At 37.0% G+C, this 16,968-nt stretch overlaps 1 protein-coding gene across 1 annotated transcript in view; it reads right to left on the bottom strand.

Moving 5' to 3' along the window:
• A2M (alpha-2-macroglobulin) overlaps positions 1–8,302 on the bottom strand; it is a 47,923-nt gene extending 39,621 nt beyond the window's left edge. Inside the window, exons 1-7 of the mRNA XM_045554372.1 lie at positions 7,903–8,302; positions 5,477–5,660; positions 4,214–4,373; positions 4,000–4,052; positions 2,546–2,566; positions 2,103–2,271; positions 1,160–1,244 (exon numbers count right to left, since the gene is read on the bottom strand). Coding sequence (XP_045410328.1) covers positions 1,160–1,244; positions 2,103–2,271; positions 2,546–2,566; positions 4,000–4,052; positions 4,214–4,373; positions 5,477–5,660; positions 7,903–7,988 — 758 coding nt within the window. The 5' untranslated portion in view covers positions 7,989–8,302. The remainder of the gene's footprint in view (positions 1–1,159; positions 1,245–2,102; positions 2,272–2,545; positions 2,567–3,999; positions 4,053–4,213; positions 4,374–5,476; positions 5,661–7,902) is intronic.
• Positions 8,303–16,968: the final 8,666 nt, after the last annotated feature.

The following is a 16,968-nucleotide window of genomic DNA, read 5'->3' as shown; positions in this document are numbered from 1 at the left end:
GTACAACATACACTACTCTCGTGACAGGCACATTAAAAGCCCTGACCTCAGTGTTATTCAGTTCATTCATGTAACAAAAACACTTGTGCCCTCTTAATATTTTGAAATAAAAACAACAAAACAAAAATAAAGAGAAGAAATGAATGACCTAAGCCTACCTAGGAATACAAGCTATTAATATGATGGCGTCTCTGCTTCCATCATCTTCTCCCCATGTACAGCCATCTTTAATTATACCAAGTTTTACTTGCTTACTTTTTACAAAAATGGAATTGTTCCATAAATATGTCATAGATGATCACTGTGCTTCCCTCCCTATTTGAAATGTCCTTTATATCTCTATTTGCAAGAGCATTGGCTCACCAGTTACGTGGGACCAGGAACCTGGCCATTGCTCTGAGACAGCCTGGGGCAGGGCCCCAGCTGAGCAGTAAGTGCATTACATATGTGGTCTTTAGGCAGGACTGGTTTCTTCACTCTGCCTGCTCTTCCTGCTAGTGCTACTGCAGGGCTACCAGGGATAGGAGCACAAGATCTTAGAAACATGAATTTTTGAGCCTTGAAGAGACCATACTGAAAGATCATGTCCAGTCTCCTCAGTAAAAACGGCAGTGCAGAGAGGTATGTGACACGCCTTAGATAGACCAATGAGTTAGATGGGGTTTGGTTATATGCCTGTCTCTACAAATTCTGAATGTAGGCCATTTTCTGACTATACGTGCAAGGTCACATAAATGATCTGTTGATGACTGAATTTTCTCTTTAACCACGTGTTGATCATCTCTCTAATATATATTTGGTTACTTCTGGTTAAGGGAAAGTCACTTTAACCTTCAGCACTATCCTGTTGTTGTTTTTGTTTTTGTTTTGGTGTACGTGTGCCTGCAGTTTTGTCACTTTCAGAATCCATCCTAATAGCATAGCCTCTATAGAAACAGTTCCCCACCTCCTGATAGTTATAGTAATACTTATAAGGATATGAAAGAAAATAAGAAGGAAAAATAGAAAAGCAACAGAAGAAGAACATTCTATAGATGGAGATGATCCCAAAATAAAGTGTTTGTGCTGCCACTGCTCCTAGAGAAACTAGCCAAAATATCCCAAATCGTGAGTGTCTTTTAAATAATTCTTCTGAAAAGATGAAAAATAATCAACTCACAGGCCACACACTGACACATTCATCTCTTCTTCCAAGATGGTGATTACCTTTGGCACTGTCACTTGCACTTCGAACTTGGGAAGCACTGTTGATTAGCAATACAGAAGGTTCATGATTAGTTTTCAATTTGGGGGGTGTTAATATTTTCAGATTCTCTGCAACAATTTCTTAATTATATTTTAGGTCTCTGAAAAGGTACTTTCCAATATAACCGTATCCACTCCTGGAGTTTGGATGTTTGTTCCCCCAAACTTCATGTTGAAATTTGATCCGAGTGTTGGAGGGTGGGGGCCTAATAGGAGGTATCTGGGTCATGGGGATGGACACCTCATGAATAGATTTGGGGTGTTGAGTGATTTCTTGCTCTGTTTGTTTCCACAAGAGCTGGTTGTTAAAAAGAGCGTGGCACCTTCCCTCTTGCTTTCTCTGGCTTCTTCTCTTGCCATGTGATCTCTGCACACACTGGCTCCCCTTCGCTGTCTGCTGTGAGTGGAAGCAGCCTGAGGCTTTTACCAGATGCCCAGTCTTGCAGCCAATAGAATTATGAACCAAATTAATCTCTTTTCTTTATGAATTACCCAGCCTCAGATATTCCTTTGTAGAAACACTAAAGGGACTAAGACATCTATCTTACTCTCAAAAGGAGATTTTGGTAGAGGGATTATGACAGATCACTGTATCCTTAATGAGTTATGGAAGACTCCACTAAAATAAAGATGTTGTATATTTTTTGGAGTATTCATTATTGCTATAAAAAATAACCAAGTTATATGAAGCCCTATTCACAAATCATTGATGTCCTCATGGGAGTTAGATGTAGTTAGTTCTACTCCAAGCCCAGTGTCACCCATAGGGAAGGGAAAGACTCCAAATAAGCTCAAATTCTGGGCCCTAGATGTTTAACTACAAGAAAAAAGTGCGCATGATTTTCCATGATCCATACCAAATTCCTCCACAGTGAAAGGATGCTCTACGTTTCCACCTGATTCTTTCTGTACCACCACCTTGTAGGAGCCCTGAAAGGGCTCTGATGAGAGGGCAAAGGACAATTGCTTGAGGCCACTCTCTAACTGGAGATTCTGCCATTGTGCGATGCGATTTCTTTTGGGGTCCTATGGATAAATTAATTATCACTTACAAAAGCATCTAGATCATTGGAGACAATAAAAGAAAGGTAAAAAAAACTCCTATGTTACCCACAAAGAAAACAAATGGGGTCATGGTGAGGGGTAAAGAGGGGAGTGAGTTATAAACATCCAATCCTAGGTGAGTCTGAAGGCTTCTCCCTTAATGACACATTTCTGAGATATTGGAAGAGCCTCTCAAGAACACTTTCCCTGAATTTGTTGCTTTCGTTCCAATTATGGAATGTTTCAAGTTGCTTACCTGAATGTATACTAGTGGAATCTGAAAGGAGAAAGCAAAAAAGGAGTTTATAATTGTTCTCAAATATTCCCAAATCCTTTTTATAAACAAAGCAGATTTGTGTAGAATAACTCTCTCTATGGTAAAACACAAAAGATTCCAGGTTAACTTTTATAGAACTTTTAATTAATCTATTTTAAGCAATTAATAAATAATGTTAAGAACTTACCAGACCATCAGAAACAAATATATATATGCACTGCCATTCACTAGGAATGGGATTTACTAACATTACTTAAGTACTTATAGTGAATTTTAATGAAGAACATTCTTTTGCCATGCAGTTATACAGATCAAGAAATAAACATTAAACTGTATGCAACCATGTTCAGATGTATGGGTGACAGAATTTTTAGGTAATTCTAAGAATGAGGAAGAATGGAAATAGCTCCTCTGCTATAAAAGGTTATTGATTTTTAAAACTAATAGTTATTAAGTACCTACTCATGTGCTGTGCATTGTTCTAGGTGCTGAGAACGTAGCAATGCACAAAAGAACAATATGTCTCTTTTAACAGAACTTACATTTTAATACGAATGTACAAATAGGAAGAAAGCCTTTTGTGTACATCTCTCAGGTGGTAGTAAATGCCAAGAAGAAAAATAAAGCTGGGTTAAGCTGACAGAATGATGGATGCGGCGTTTGATTTTAGATAGAGGAGTGTGAACAGAAGCTGGGAGCTCACTTTCAACATTACTGCAGTGATCTTGTTTAGAGATGATATTGATCAGGAATAGGTTGTGGCAATTCAGGTGGTAAGAAGTAGTCTGGATATATTTTAAGTCAAGATGATTCTCTGGTGAAGTGGATGTGGGTGTGGGAGAAAGAGAAGGAAGGATTATACCACAATCTCTTGCTTTAGGAGCTAGAAGAGAAGAATTGCCTCTTTTTGAGATAGGAAAATGTGGTAGAGGAGTAGATTTGGGAGAGAAAAAGGAAGACTTTGGTTTGATGTTTGCATTGTAATAGAAAGAATTCTTTTTTTATCACAAGTATCAAAGGTTAATCTTGAGGAGCAAACTGATTACCCACATCTTCCTTTATAGCAGAGGTTTAGGTAGAAGTGTTTAGAAAAAGTCTAAATCTCTGAAAAGCTATTTCAGTTTAGGTCCTCTGATGGCTTATCTATGTTGATTATTTAGTGTATCTTTCTAATATTCCTAACTGAGAACTATCTATAGAGTAAGTTTAATTGTGTGACAACCAACTGAGTACTAGTGCAAAAGACAGAAAGAATTACCTACTCTTTTGACCTGGGATAATGTCGTAAATGAGGATCCCATGCCTTGTAATGCCAGAATTACTGTTAGTGATACCTGATTTGTCCTTTCCCTGGTCCTCCCTGCAACACTAAAAGTAGGCCCCCTGCCATTATATAGATAATAATAACTTTATGTAGATAATAGGAGACTCACCAACTCATTCAGGGGGTGAAAATCTTCATCCAATGAGACAACACGAAATTTCACTGAAATGGAAATATTTTCCATGAGTCCCCGAACCCTAAACTAGGCCTAGAGGCTGGTAAGACAAGCAATTAAGGAACCAAGATTATAGGAGCTTCGGGGAATATCCAGGGTAGGAAGGTCTTTGTCTTTGAGGTTGTCCTCACTGTAGGCTTCCTCATACCTGTCTGCTCTGGTTTGTAGATAGCTTTGTCTGTCTGGACAAACACCAGACTCTCTTTGTTTTTAACCATCACTGTGGTCCGCCTGTTGAATTCCTGGGTCGGTCCTTTCACTTGGATGGTGAGGAACATCACCTCCTCACTGGACAAGGACCGCGGGACCTGCAACACAGCAGAGATCCTGAGAGCCCATTCAGCCTCCCACGTCTCCAATGCCGTTCTCTGCTCCACTCCTCCCCGAGATCTTGCCCTAATTTCACTCCTGCACTCTCGTCAGGGAAAGCTGGCATGGGAGGGAATGACTCTTGCTGTTTTACACATGGGAAGCCAGAACACAAGGTGGAGGAAAATACTTCAGTAAGACAGGTTATGACTGAGACTCACATGTTCGTATAGCCCAGAAAATACAGTCTTGATTCAATTATACGCTGAGCTTTACCAAGTCAATGTTATACGCCAAAAGGGCATGGGAGAAGCATGTCTGAAGGCTACGTAAAAAGCTATATATTTAATTGGCACTAGGCTGTAAACATCTCACACATGGGCCACTCTGAAGACATAGTAGACATTTTCTTGGAGTAATTTCTATAATTTTTACTCTTAGAGTGTGGAGTGATGCATTCCTCTCAGCCTGCAAGGAGCAGCTCATGTTGATTCTGGGCCTAGTTTGCTTTATTTAGGTTTTCTCCACTTTTATTAATACTTTTAAAAAGTCATCTTTTCTCTTTGTTTAGTGCATACTCTCTTTTTTGTTCTTTCTGGCTAATAGGGTGTTTTTTTTTTAATCATTAAATTGATCCATACATCGCTTTTAATTTTATTTATTTATTTATTTGAGACAGGGTCTTGCCTTGTCACTCAGGCTGGAGTGCAGTGGCACAATCTCACTGCAACCTCGAATTCCAGGGCTCAAGTGATCTTCTAGCCTCAGCATCCCTGAGTAGCTGGGACCACACGCACGAGCTACCACGCCCAGCTAATTTTTAATTTTTGTTTCTGTAGAGACGGGGTCTCACTGTGTTGCCTATGCTGTTCTTGAACTCCTGGCCTCAAGCGATCCTCCTGCATCAGCCTCCCCAGGCTCTGGGATTACAGGTGTGAGCCACCCTGCTCTGGCTGCATTTAATTTCTATGCTTAGTTGCTGCATTTCAATTCCTTCTTGAATTTTGTACTAGCCTCCCAAACCCTTATCTTTACTGAATACTGGATCCCTAAGACCTTCACCAATAGAACTGAATATATAAATTCAAACGGCCACACTCACAGTGAAGGAGACACAGTGGAATAAGTCCTTCTCTGCCACCAGGTCAGTGAAGAGGCTCCTGTTTTCCCTGAGAGACTCCAAGAAAGCACGTACAGTGACTGTCTCATTCAGGTGGCTCAGGAGGACGCAGCCCTTCTCAGAGGTCTCAGTGTGGAGCAGGGAGGGGACCAGCACCATATAGTGTCTGGGAGTGGGAGAGTCCAGTTAGATAGAGAAGAGGACAAGAAGAGAGGCACTGCTGTCAACAGCACTGTTTTCCATCATAATTGTTACCATCATCAGTTCTACTTTAAGAGAAGACAGATTGCTGAGCATGAAACTCTGCTGTTGAACGGCACGCATAAGAATTATTTCCCCTTTCCATCACATGGTGTGGCAGTGAACATTTTACTTGAGGTAGGCCTTAAAAGAATAAAATTTGTAGGCATACTTCACTTTAAGGAATCCTAATACACGAGCATCTGAATTCAAATAAAAAATATGTCAGTTACATTTATTCATGTAATTTCTTTTACCTTAGGATTGCTGCAAAAAGCAAGCAAGCTCTCAGGCATGTGAACACTGAAAAGCCAATCAAATTATAAAACTTCCATTAAAAAAGAAGAAAATATGCATATATACATATAACTCAACTACTCTGTGAAATTATATGGCAAGTACTTGCTTCTACCTCACAGATACGGAATCTAAGCCCCAAAGAAAGTGAGTCATTAGTTTAAAGTCTCAGTTGTGGTTAGCAACTCATAAAGTCTTAGAGTGTTACCTAACCGTGGATGTTTGCATTTTAAATATTTGCCTTTCAACTCATATTTAGACAATGGTTCCATCCAAAAATGATCCTCTAGTGATTGAACTTAGATCTTGCTAACTCATGAGCAGGACAGAAACATTCTCATTATCCTGATATATAATCTAAGATTGACTCTGCAGTTTTTACATATTTTTGTTCACAGAACTCCTAAAATAATTTTTGAACATCTGCACGTCTTATATATTCTCAAGTAAACCTCTATTTTTAAAACCAGTTTTAAATAATAGCAAAAGATATTATTTCTGATGATATGTTAAATTAAAACTTTGATTACTTTTACAAGTTTCCCATGGAATCTTAAATATTATAGTGATAAGATACCTAATATCATTTACTTAAAAACATTAAAAAGTTCTTTGTGTAATGGTCAGTTTCTTAACATCCTTCCTTTTTTTTCCTCCTTGAACTTGAATTTCCATGCCTCTTACCATATAGAAGTTTATCCTAAGATTTTTGTGCTTCAGAATATTTTATGGATCACTCTTACTTTTTTACTAACAAGTATATGTACATATATATATATATAAAATATTACAGGTGGGTAGATAAATTTAATTTTAACTCCTCTTACAAAGATAATGTGACAATAAATTTGTAAATATTAGACATTTTCTTCTGATTGAGTTATTTACAAAAGTGCTTGTATACAACTGATCAAAACAAAATAAATACATTACAAAGTATGTTTCATGACTATTAGATATAAAATTAAAATAAAAATAATTCTGAAGCACATCTTTAGTGAGAATGATGAGTTGTTTTTTTCCTGGTGAATTTATGCATCCATGGATGGATATTACTTATTGCAAGAATAAAACAAGGTCTAACATTAATTTTGTTACTATTTTTGTTTTGTGTAGATTTAAGTCCTGAGAAGAATTGTTCACATAAAAGTATAAATGGCAGGTAAAAGAATAGTATTATTGCCACCACTTGTAAATTCTTTTACACTACTTGCCCAAATTCAGCCAGTACCCTATTACCAGGAATTGCTTCTAATCACCTATCAGCTGGTATTTCCTTTAGTTCCTCCTTCAATTTTCTTGAAACAAAGAATTCATCATCACCTGATCTCCAAAAGGATTTTCTCTCTTGTCATGAGAGTCCTTTGCTTTTCTCAACACCAATACCAGTATTTCAAATTTTTCCTTTATTTTGCACCCTGGAGATTTTTATACTCCAGGACAATGATCCATGGTAAGATATGGTTGGGGGAGAAGTTTCTCTTTATTTTATAAAACAGAATATGGGCAATTAAGAAAGGGGAGGTAAGAAAGGATAAATAGCATGGTCTCAAGCAGAGCAATATGAACACGAAGATCTGAAAAACTGATTCCTTTAAAAAAAAAAGTATCAATTTCTGATGCCCCTTAGAGAGGCTTTACGTATCACCAGGAAATTTAGAGATTCAGAGATCCAGAGAGTTGGAGAAAAATGGTTAAGAATAAGGGAAGAATGAATAAACTAGATTTACAAACTCCCCTGGTTGGAAGGAAACTTAGAGATGAAGGAGAGGACAGTTTCACAGGAGAGGCAGATGAATAATAAAAAGGAGAATCTGAAACAAAGGAAACGACTCTTAAAGTTCGTGCTTCATGCTGTGTGTGGAACTCACGGTTTTGCAGAGACTGAGGCATCTGTGGGCAGGAGAACCAGGAGGAGAATAACAAGACTTGAATGAAGGAGTTTGTTCTTCCCCATGCTGCGCAGGGAGAAGGGACCGGAGGAGACCAGACTGTATTGTACCCTACTCCCTACAATTGGTCTGGTCCCAAACACTCCTCAGAGCAACTGGGCTTTATGCTGCTCTCTGTGCAAACAGGAAGTTCCACCCACACAAGGTCTCTAAACAAAGTTGAGGTCTCTGAACATTCTCTGAAAGGATCATTGATGACCTATTTGTAGTCAAAGTTAATTCCTGGCGGGCTAAATAGAATTCCTGGAGGGATAAAACCACATTCCCGTTAGTGCTCACTTTCTCTGGGTTTTACTGTAAAGCAGCAGATCAGCTTTTCAACTCTCCTCTCTCTCTCGCTCCCTCACAACCCCCCACAATGCCTTTTATGTTTCTTCTCACATCTCTTGTATGAATGGTTGGCCAGGGAGACTACAATTTGAGCAACACTGGGCAAGCTCAAAATAGATATTTTCCTATAAGTCAGGGTGCCTCCATTAGACATGCTTACCTTAAATGTTGAAGCCCTTTCAGAATTCAGTGGTCCTGTATGAAAATAATATTGGATTAAGCCGGTAGGTTTTGACCATAGGGATATTACTGGATTGCAGATGAAGAGCCAGGCCCCGGAAGAATGATAATAGAAAATAATTTCCTGTTTTAAGAAAGTGAAAAGATATACATATACTGCATTTTGTCAATCCACTCATGAATTGATGGACACGGGTTGATGGAGTACTACTCAGACATAAAAAAGGATGAATTAATGCCTTTTGCAGAAATTTGGAAGGAATTGGAGACCATTATCCTAAGTGAAGTATCTTAAGAATGGAAAAACAAGCACCACATGTACTCTCTAATAAATTGGAACTAACTGATGGGCATAGAAGGACACAAAAGAAAGTAAAATCATTGGAAATCAAGCAGGGGACAGAGAAGAGGAGGAAAAGGGCAAAAACCCACCTAATGTGTGCAGTGAACATTATTTGGGTGAAGGCACATTTATAGCCCTGACTCAAGCCATATATCAGAAAAATCTATACCCCCCTAATATCTTCAAATAAAATAAATAAATAAATAAAGTGAAAAGATTAATGGAGAAGTAACAGGACCTCAAAACAAGCTTTGACCTACCATGCCTAACAAAGATCTCAGTTGCCTTTACCATCTAATTTGCAAACAAATTTCTTTACTGTCTTCTAAATATGATACTCCTCTGCAATCTTTAAGTCATATAAACAATTTCATTAATCCATCCATCCATGCCTGTATCAATTCATCCATCCATTCATGTGGCTATTTGGTTGTTTTGTAAGTATTTATTGATCCTACTAGAGCTAGACACCATGCACAATCCTAGAGATAGAATGGTCAAATAAGTAGAAACAGATATGCACTAAAAGGTTTTACATTCTTGTGGATGTGAGAACAGACAGAAAAATAAGCAATAAAAATATACTATCCAAACATTATTATTGAAGTTCAGGATCCTCTGGGAGCATCTAAGACGGGCACGTCATCCAGACTAGTGACCTTGGAAAGCAGTTTGGGGGAGAGCAAAATGTAAATTAAGCTCTATAGTATGCGTAGTGGTTAGCCAGAAGAAGGAGATAAAAAGAGCATTCTAAGCACAGGAATGACATATGCAAAGACCTAAGAAGTGAGAATAATCATGGCATATTCTGTGAAATAAAATGTATTTGGTAGAGAGTGAATACCTGTACATTTAGAAGGGTAGTAAAGAAATTCATCTTCAAATAAGAAAAGAACTTGAAAATATTAAGCTATTTGAGTGAGTAATTAGTGGATTGACTTCAGGTTTGCTTCCCGGGAAAATCACTTTTACTGAAATTTGGAAGACCCATTGGAAGGAGGCAATCCAGGAAGACCCATGGGAGTTGGTGTGAGAATGTAGGTGAGAGCTGATGGTATTTTGAACTAGGGTATGGTGGGATTTGGAAAGAGGTTACAGATTTCTATCATATTTAAGAAGTAATGTTATAATATTCAGTGAATGTATGAATGTGAGGAATAAAGGAAAATGTGCCTTTTGACTTTCTTGGCTTGTCACTGAGTGAATTGCATTGCCTTTAAGCTGAGTAAGTGAAACTGAGATTGGTCAGAGCAGAGGGAGGACAGCGCTGAGAGCTGGGAAGATAAAGAGTGTAGTTTTAGAAAGCGCTTGTGGGATATTCAAGTATTAATATTCATAGGCAGTTTAACATTTGGATCTAGAGCTTAGAGCAATGTGGATCTAATAGGAATATAACATGAGCCTCCTATGTAATTTTCAATTTTCTAGTAGCCACATTAAAAAATGAAGCAAACAGATTAAATTAATTTTAATAATGTATTTTATTTAATGCAATATATATAGATTATGATAATTTCAATATTTAGTCAATATTAAATTGTTAAGGAGAACTTTTAAATTCTTTTTTTTCATACTTAGTCTACAATCCGGTTTGGATTTTACATTTATAACATAGATCAATTTAGGCTGGCCATATTTCAAGTGTTCAGTAGTCCCCTGTGGCTAAAGGCTATTGGACATAATAGGCTTAGAGCAATGTTTTCCAAATTATGGGTCATTATCTACAGTGAGTTATGGTATCATGACCTGTGTGTGAGTCATGGCCAGGATTTAAAAAAAATGAAATATAATGTAATAAAATAGAAAATATAGTGTGTCAGACAGAATAAGTGAAAATACTAATTTAGGAAATATCTGTTTCACATATATCCAGCAGAGACTGTTGGTTGTTTCCTGTTACTACTTCTCCAATTCTGCTTTTAATAATAGAACTCATGAGTTCTGGGTGCAGACTGCCTGGTTAATGACTTATTTCCTAGCCTTCTCCCTTCAAGCTGAGTGTGGCATATGACTAAGTTCTGGTGATTGGAGTGTGCGTGGAAGTGCTATACGCCACTTTTAGTTCATGACTTACAAAAGAAGAGTAAAGTTCTGTGCTTCCCCTTTCTTCCCTCCCCTGCTGGAGTGTGGACGTGATGACTGTTGTCAGAGCTTCTATCATAGAGCATACGATGCAAGCCAGGTGCCAAGGAAGGCAGAGCAACAAGCAAGACAGAAAAGGCTCCTTTGGTTTGGACTTTCATGTGAGACAGAAATACATTCTCTTAGTCAAGCCTTTATATTTTGAGGTGTGTTTGTTATAGCACTGAAACCTACTTCATAACTTTCTCTTTGTCGGTATTTCTATCTCAACCTTCTCTATCCTTAACTCTGTATGGCCTGGGTCACAATGTAGCAGTTACATTGTGAAAATATGATTATAGTGTTACATTGTGAACTGCCTATTAAAAATATACAAAATTTCTTATTGTAGGTTAAAGTTAAAATGGTCTGAATGCCACTAGTTTGCTGAATCTGGTCTACTTATACAGACTAGAGATTTATCAGTTTATTGGGAGAGCTGATGCCATGGAAATGGATAATAATACCCAAGTAGAATATAGTGATGAAAAGAGAAAAGAGCTCAAGACAGATTCACAGGGAACACCCTTGTCTAGACGATGGTCAGGGGTACCCAAATGGAAGAAGAAGGGCCCAGACAGGGAGAAACACAAGCAGGAGAGTGTGGGGTCTTGAGTCTCAGAGAAGGGTTCATTTTAATAAGGGGATAGTCAACAGAAGATTTTTACTAGTTCAGAGTAATTGTGGCTTTATACCAAGATATCAATGTTTATAGCATACAAAATTTTAAACAATTACAAATGACTGCATAATTTTGTGATGTATTGATTCAAAATATAACAGAATTTAAATTGTTTTTAAGAAGCCAGAAATAACTGAATGCTTATTTGCAAAATTGATTACTTAAAACAAGAGAGACTAATGTTAATACCATTCATCTGATGCCCCACCGTAAATTACAAAGATGATCTGTAACGGTTGTTACTGACAAATTCCTGGCTGTTCACGTCACATGCCACTGTGAAATCGATGACCAGGTTGCTAATTTTTCTGCTGGATTTAGGGACAAGCGCACTGTCAGTGTTGGTGTAGGGCAGAAGCTGCTTAAGGCGTGAGGGGAATGTGAGGAACTGGAGCTGGTTTTGCAGGGTTTGTCTGAGGGGAGAGAAATGGTAGGGCAGTACTTGGCAGAGATGTCAGGTGAAAGGAAGATTTCTTTAAGAGGAGAGAGATTTGAACACGTTGAAATGAAATGCTGCCTCTATAAATGCTGAGTGGGAGGAGCAAGGGAAAGGGGAGAGGCTGTGCAGTGAGAAGGGATAACCCTGGTGGGGGGCCTTTGAGGATGTATGGAGTGGAGGTATTAAGAACATGGATGGAGGAACACCACTTTTGGTATACTCATAGATAAAGAGGAAAGTATTATTAAAATCCCCTTTCACCAAGATAGAGCCTTCGTCTCTTGGGGAAAGGGAAAATAAGCTGGAGGGGAAAAAAGTGACTGGGCTGGTCAGTTGCCAGGACACCTGGGTCCTGTTTCTGATTGAACCATGGGGGCCTGGAAAACCCCATTAACTGCTCTGAGCTCCACTCAAATTCTTCAGCAATAAATGGGGGGGGTGGTAACATCTGTACTCTCACCTTCATGGGGTAGTTTTATACAAGATGTGATATGTAACAGAGCTTTAAAATTGTAAACCTTACCATGCTAGTGTTTATATTTCGAATCCTAATGGCTGAGGAAGAGTCTATTTCAGATCTGCTTTGGGCTTTGCTGTGGAACAGCAGCCATCAGCGTTTCCAGAAAAAAAAAAGGAGTTAGGTTATCTGAGTAGCGAGTCCTTGACAGAACAGAGAGCACACAACTCGGACAAGTTCCATACAGCTTTGAAGTATTTAGCAAATACTTGCCGCTAGAAAGCTGAGGTAAAGGGGTAAGAGAGAAAAAGTAAGGAAAAAAGAAAAGCACTTCATGGAAAAGAAAGTAGGGGAGAAAAATATAGGAAAGCACATGATATTAAGAACAAAGAAGGAATATTTGGGAATTGAGAAAAATTAGGATTAGGAGGTTGATGGGCCTAAATAAAAGTAAATAGAAACAAATGTTTTCCCTTGTATTGCTGTAGTGCTTGCCAGAAACTGAATATAAGTCCTCTAATTGTACCATTTGTACACTTAGTTCACATTGCCTGTGAAAAGTGAACATAGGAGCTTCATGTAGTTCCTGAGAGTGGATAATGAAGACCATTTCAGCTGGTTACATATTAACCATCTTCAAAATCAGAAAGCTCAGTTGGTGACATAACATGTTTATCCTATCAGAGGGTGTGCTGGCTTTGTCTTTGCACAAGTATCTTCGTCAAAACCTGGAGTTAGGGAAATATGTATCTACAGAGATGTTCTCAAAGATCAGAGTGTTTCTTATTTGTGCTTTCTCTTTAATCCTTTAAAAAAAATTTTAATAAGAAACAATATTTGCATGTACAAAGATAAAAGCACAACAAATTCTCAGATTGTTTTTATTCTAACAATATGCTTGCCATAGTTTCTCAAAATTATCAAAAATTTAATAAGCGCTTTATCTTTTTAATTAAAAGCTGTTTGCTCTTTTAGATTTCTAAAGAGGACTGATATCCACAGACAATCTGTTTTACTAGACCCTATGATGTAATACAGAGGAATTAGTGCCTGTACTCAAGGAATTTACTACAAACAATAAAATTCAATGACTGTCCTTACATATACACACTGTGGGTCATGTAGAAGTATTTTTGTATGACAAATCTGTACTGTGAACTTTCTAGGTCAAAGAATACACACATTTAAAACATTTTATAGTTACTATCACATTATCTTTCTAAAATGACTACCAATTTACCTTTTCAAAGCCAGCAGTGTTTAAGGAGTATGTAGCTTCCCACAGCTCATCTTTTAGAATTTTACCAATCTAATGGGAAAGGGGGCATGATATATTTTTTCTTTTCTTTTTCAAATTTATGATTACCAGTGATGTCCAGCATCATTGTTACTTGTAGCTGCTCTCTCTGTTGCTTGTAGTTTAACTTTGTTTAGGGGTTTTATTTTCTGGTTAGGAAGATCTTCTGCATGCTGAAATTATAAAAATATTCTCTTATATTTTTCCTCTGTTAAGTATTTGCATTTAAATTTTTTATCTTTAACTGCCTGAAGTTTATTTTTGACAATGAGACAAGGTGGGGAAATGTTGCAGGGTTAATTTTCCTTTGGTGAACAAAAACCCGAGTGTGTGTGTGCACGTGCATGCGTGCGGGGTTGAACAAAATCCCTGTTGTTCACTGAGGCTCTGATGTTCACTGTGGAACTTTTCAGTGTCAGAACTTTCATTTTAGAGAGTTCTGTTTAGCTTGGGAACAAACACTGGAGTCAGATTTTAAGAGTAGGGAAAAATAAAATCATTTGCCAAGCTTTATTTTAATTACTTAGATGATGATAATGATGATAATGATGCTAACAACCACAGCTATAACAACAATAGTAAAGATAGCTGGCAATTAAGTAGTATGCACTATATAAATAGGCTGAGCCATGTTCTAAGTGCTGTACATGTTCTAATTTATTTGATTTTTGTCATGCCTGAAGATTATTTAATCACTAGTTGAACTGTGGGTTATTTAACCCACAATAATTATGGAATATAATGTTTAAGGCATTGAAAGCTGTTATGTTTTAAGTGGTGTAGCCCTCATAATTCATGTATTTTCAATACAAATTATAAATATGTACTCTCTTATTTAATTTGAAATAATGCAGTGTAATTTGAAGGTAAAATCACAAGTTATTTATAAAGCAAGGGGTATAAAAAAGGCATGGTATTTAATATGTGTGCATCAAGCTGTTTTTTGACTTTTGGTGGTAATCACAAATAACTATTAATTAGTAGACATCATGATGTAATTTTCCCGTGTTATTAAAGGAAATGGTATAGACTGCTAACATATTTAAATTTTTATTAGAAAGTACAAAATGTTAATTTTTATTAGGTAAAATAATTTGAATATTTCTTGTGTAGGAATAAATATTATATGATACAATTTTATAAATGGTTTTTAAATGACCTTACTTAATCTTGTATACCATAGTTCCCCCTTATTCAAGGGGGATATGTTCCAAGACCCCCAGTGGATGCCTGAAAACTTGGATAGGACTGAACCTTATATATACTACAATTTTTCCTATACATACCTACCCATGATAAAGTTTAATTTAAAAATTAGTTACGGTAAGAGAGTAACAACTAATAATAAAATAGAACAATTATAATAATGTGCCAGCATCATTACGCTTGCACTTTAGGCCATTGTTAAGTAAAATAAGGGTGACTTGAACACAAGCACTGTGATACTGTGACAGCTGATTCGATAACCAAGACAACTACTTAGTGACTCATGGGCAGGAAACGTCTGCAGTGTGACATACTGGACAAAGAGGGGATTCATGTTCTGCATGGGAAGGAGAGGGACAGTGCAAGATTTCATCACACTACTCAGAACAGCATGCAATTTAAAGCTTATGAAATGTTTATTTGTGGAATTTTCCATTTAATATATTTACACAGTGAATGACCATGGATAACTGAAACTGTGGAAGGTGAAACTGCAGATAAGAGAGGACGACTGTACTATCTTTCTTGTATAAAGCACATCTGCAATACATTGATTACATTTCTAGTTTCAGTTTCTTCCTCGTTTGTGAAGCAGTTAGAGTGAAGAATCTGCCTAGATTCTTTACACTTTCTCTTAAAATTTGTAATTGTTTCCTCCATGCCTAATTCAATGGCATTTTTTTTTTTGCAGTAAATGCAAGATGAGCCTAGAACATCTTATCCTACCAAATAGAAAGGAAGCTGTCAAAGACTTCTAGGGTTATGCCAAAAGGACTCAGCTGCCCCGCTTAAGAGGTTTCCACTGGCCAAAGCTGGGATGCCTTGAGTTTAATAAAGATAAGAAAGAAATGTAATGTATTTAAACTCATTAAATATGTTTAAATTCACAAGTCCAAAATGATATATTGAAAAAATCTAATTGGTAATTTTATTTTTAGTTGAAAAAAATTATATGTATTTATTGTCTACAACATGTCATTTTGAAATATGTATACATTATGGAATGGCTTCAATGGCATTCATAAGTGATTCATTTCCACTGAGTCTTTCTGAAGACTTTCAACCTAGTTTTTATAGAAAAAATGAAATTTTTTTCATATTTATATTTTCTTAGTTCACACAATTTGTTACAGAAGTTTATAATTACAATAATACGGCTGTCATAACAAATTTGGGAATATACCACAATGATTTTGGGTAAGCATATAACTCAATTGTTAGGAGCAAAAGTTTGTAGAGATATTAGAGATGATTATTATATTAGCCACAAGCGTTTACTATTTCACTGGTTTCATTTTTTGAAATGGAGAATATTATTTCATCTAGTGAGTCTTTTGAGTGAAGATTAGTTAATAAAGTTTCTATAATTCTTTTATATGTTATATAAAACATGGTATTCTATTGGAACTTTATTTCAAAACAGTAACAACTTTAGATTTCATATTTAGGACAAAATCTACTCTCTGAAGCAGCTCTTCATGTGACATAGGACCTTCTGAGAGGAAAACTCAAGTTTGCTGTTTCTCTTGTGGCTTATTTTATGAACCAGGCGAGAGTATAGGCTCCTTAATTTTCGCAGAAGAATGCATGACTTACCAGCTGCCCATCTGACTCCTAAATATGGATCCCACATAGCAATCCAGAATACTGGGACTCTAGGTCCTTCAGTGAGCTTTCTAGCTCCCATGAAAAGCTTGACCAAAAGGGGTAATGTCTATGAAAGTATCAGAATGCTCCAAATCTATAAGTTTCCCTTAAGTATTTGGTGTCCCCTCCCTGTGTTCTTGTCTCCAGCATGGAACACAGTGGACTACAATTTGCCTTTCAACTAATCACTGCTTGAAACTTCAGTACATATTTCTCTTGCCTGGGATTCTGTTCCCCCTTTTTACACGGTGGGAGGTGGCTATACATTTTTTACTCATCTGTT

Source organism: Lemur catta, chromosome 6 (assembly GCF_020740605.2).
Source record: "Lemur catta isolate mLemCat1 chromosome 6, mLemCat1.pri, whole genome shotgun sequence".
Lineage (NCBI taxonomy): Eukaryota > Metazoa > Chordata > Mammalia > Primates > Lemuridae > Lemur > Lemur catta.
This window is presented reverse-complemented; position numbering and strand designations above follow the sequence as displayed.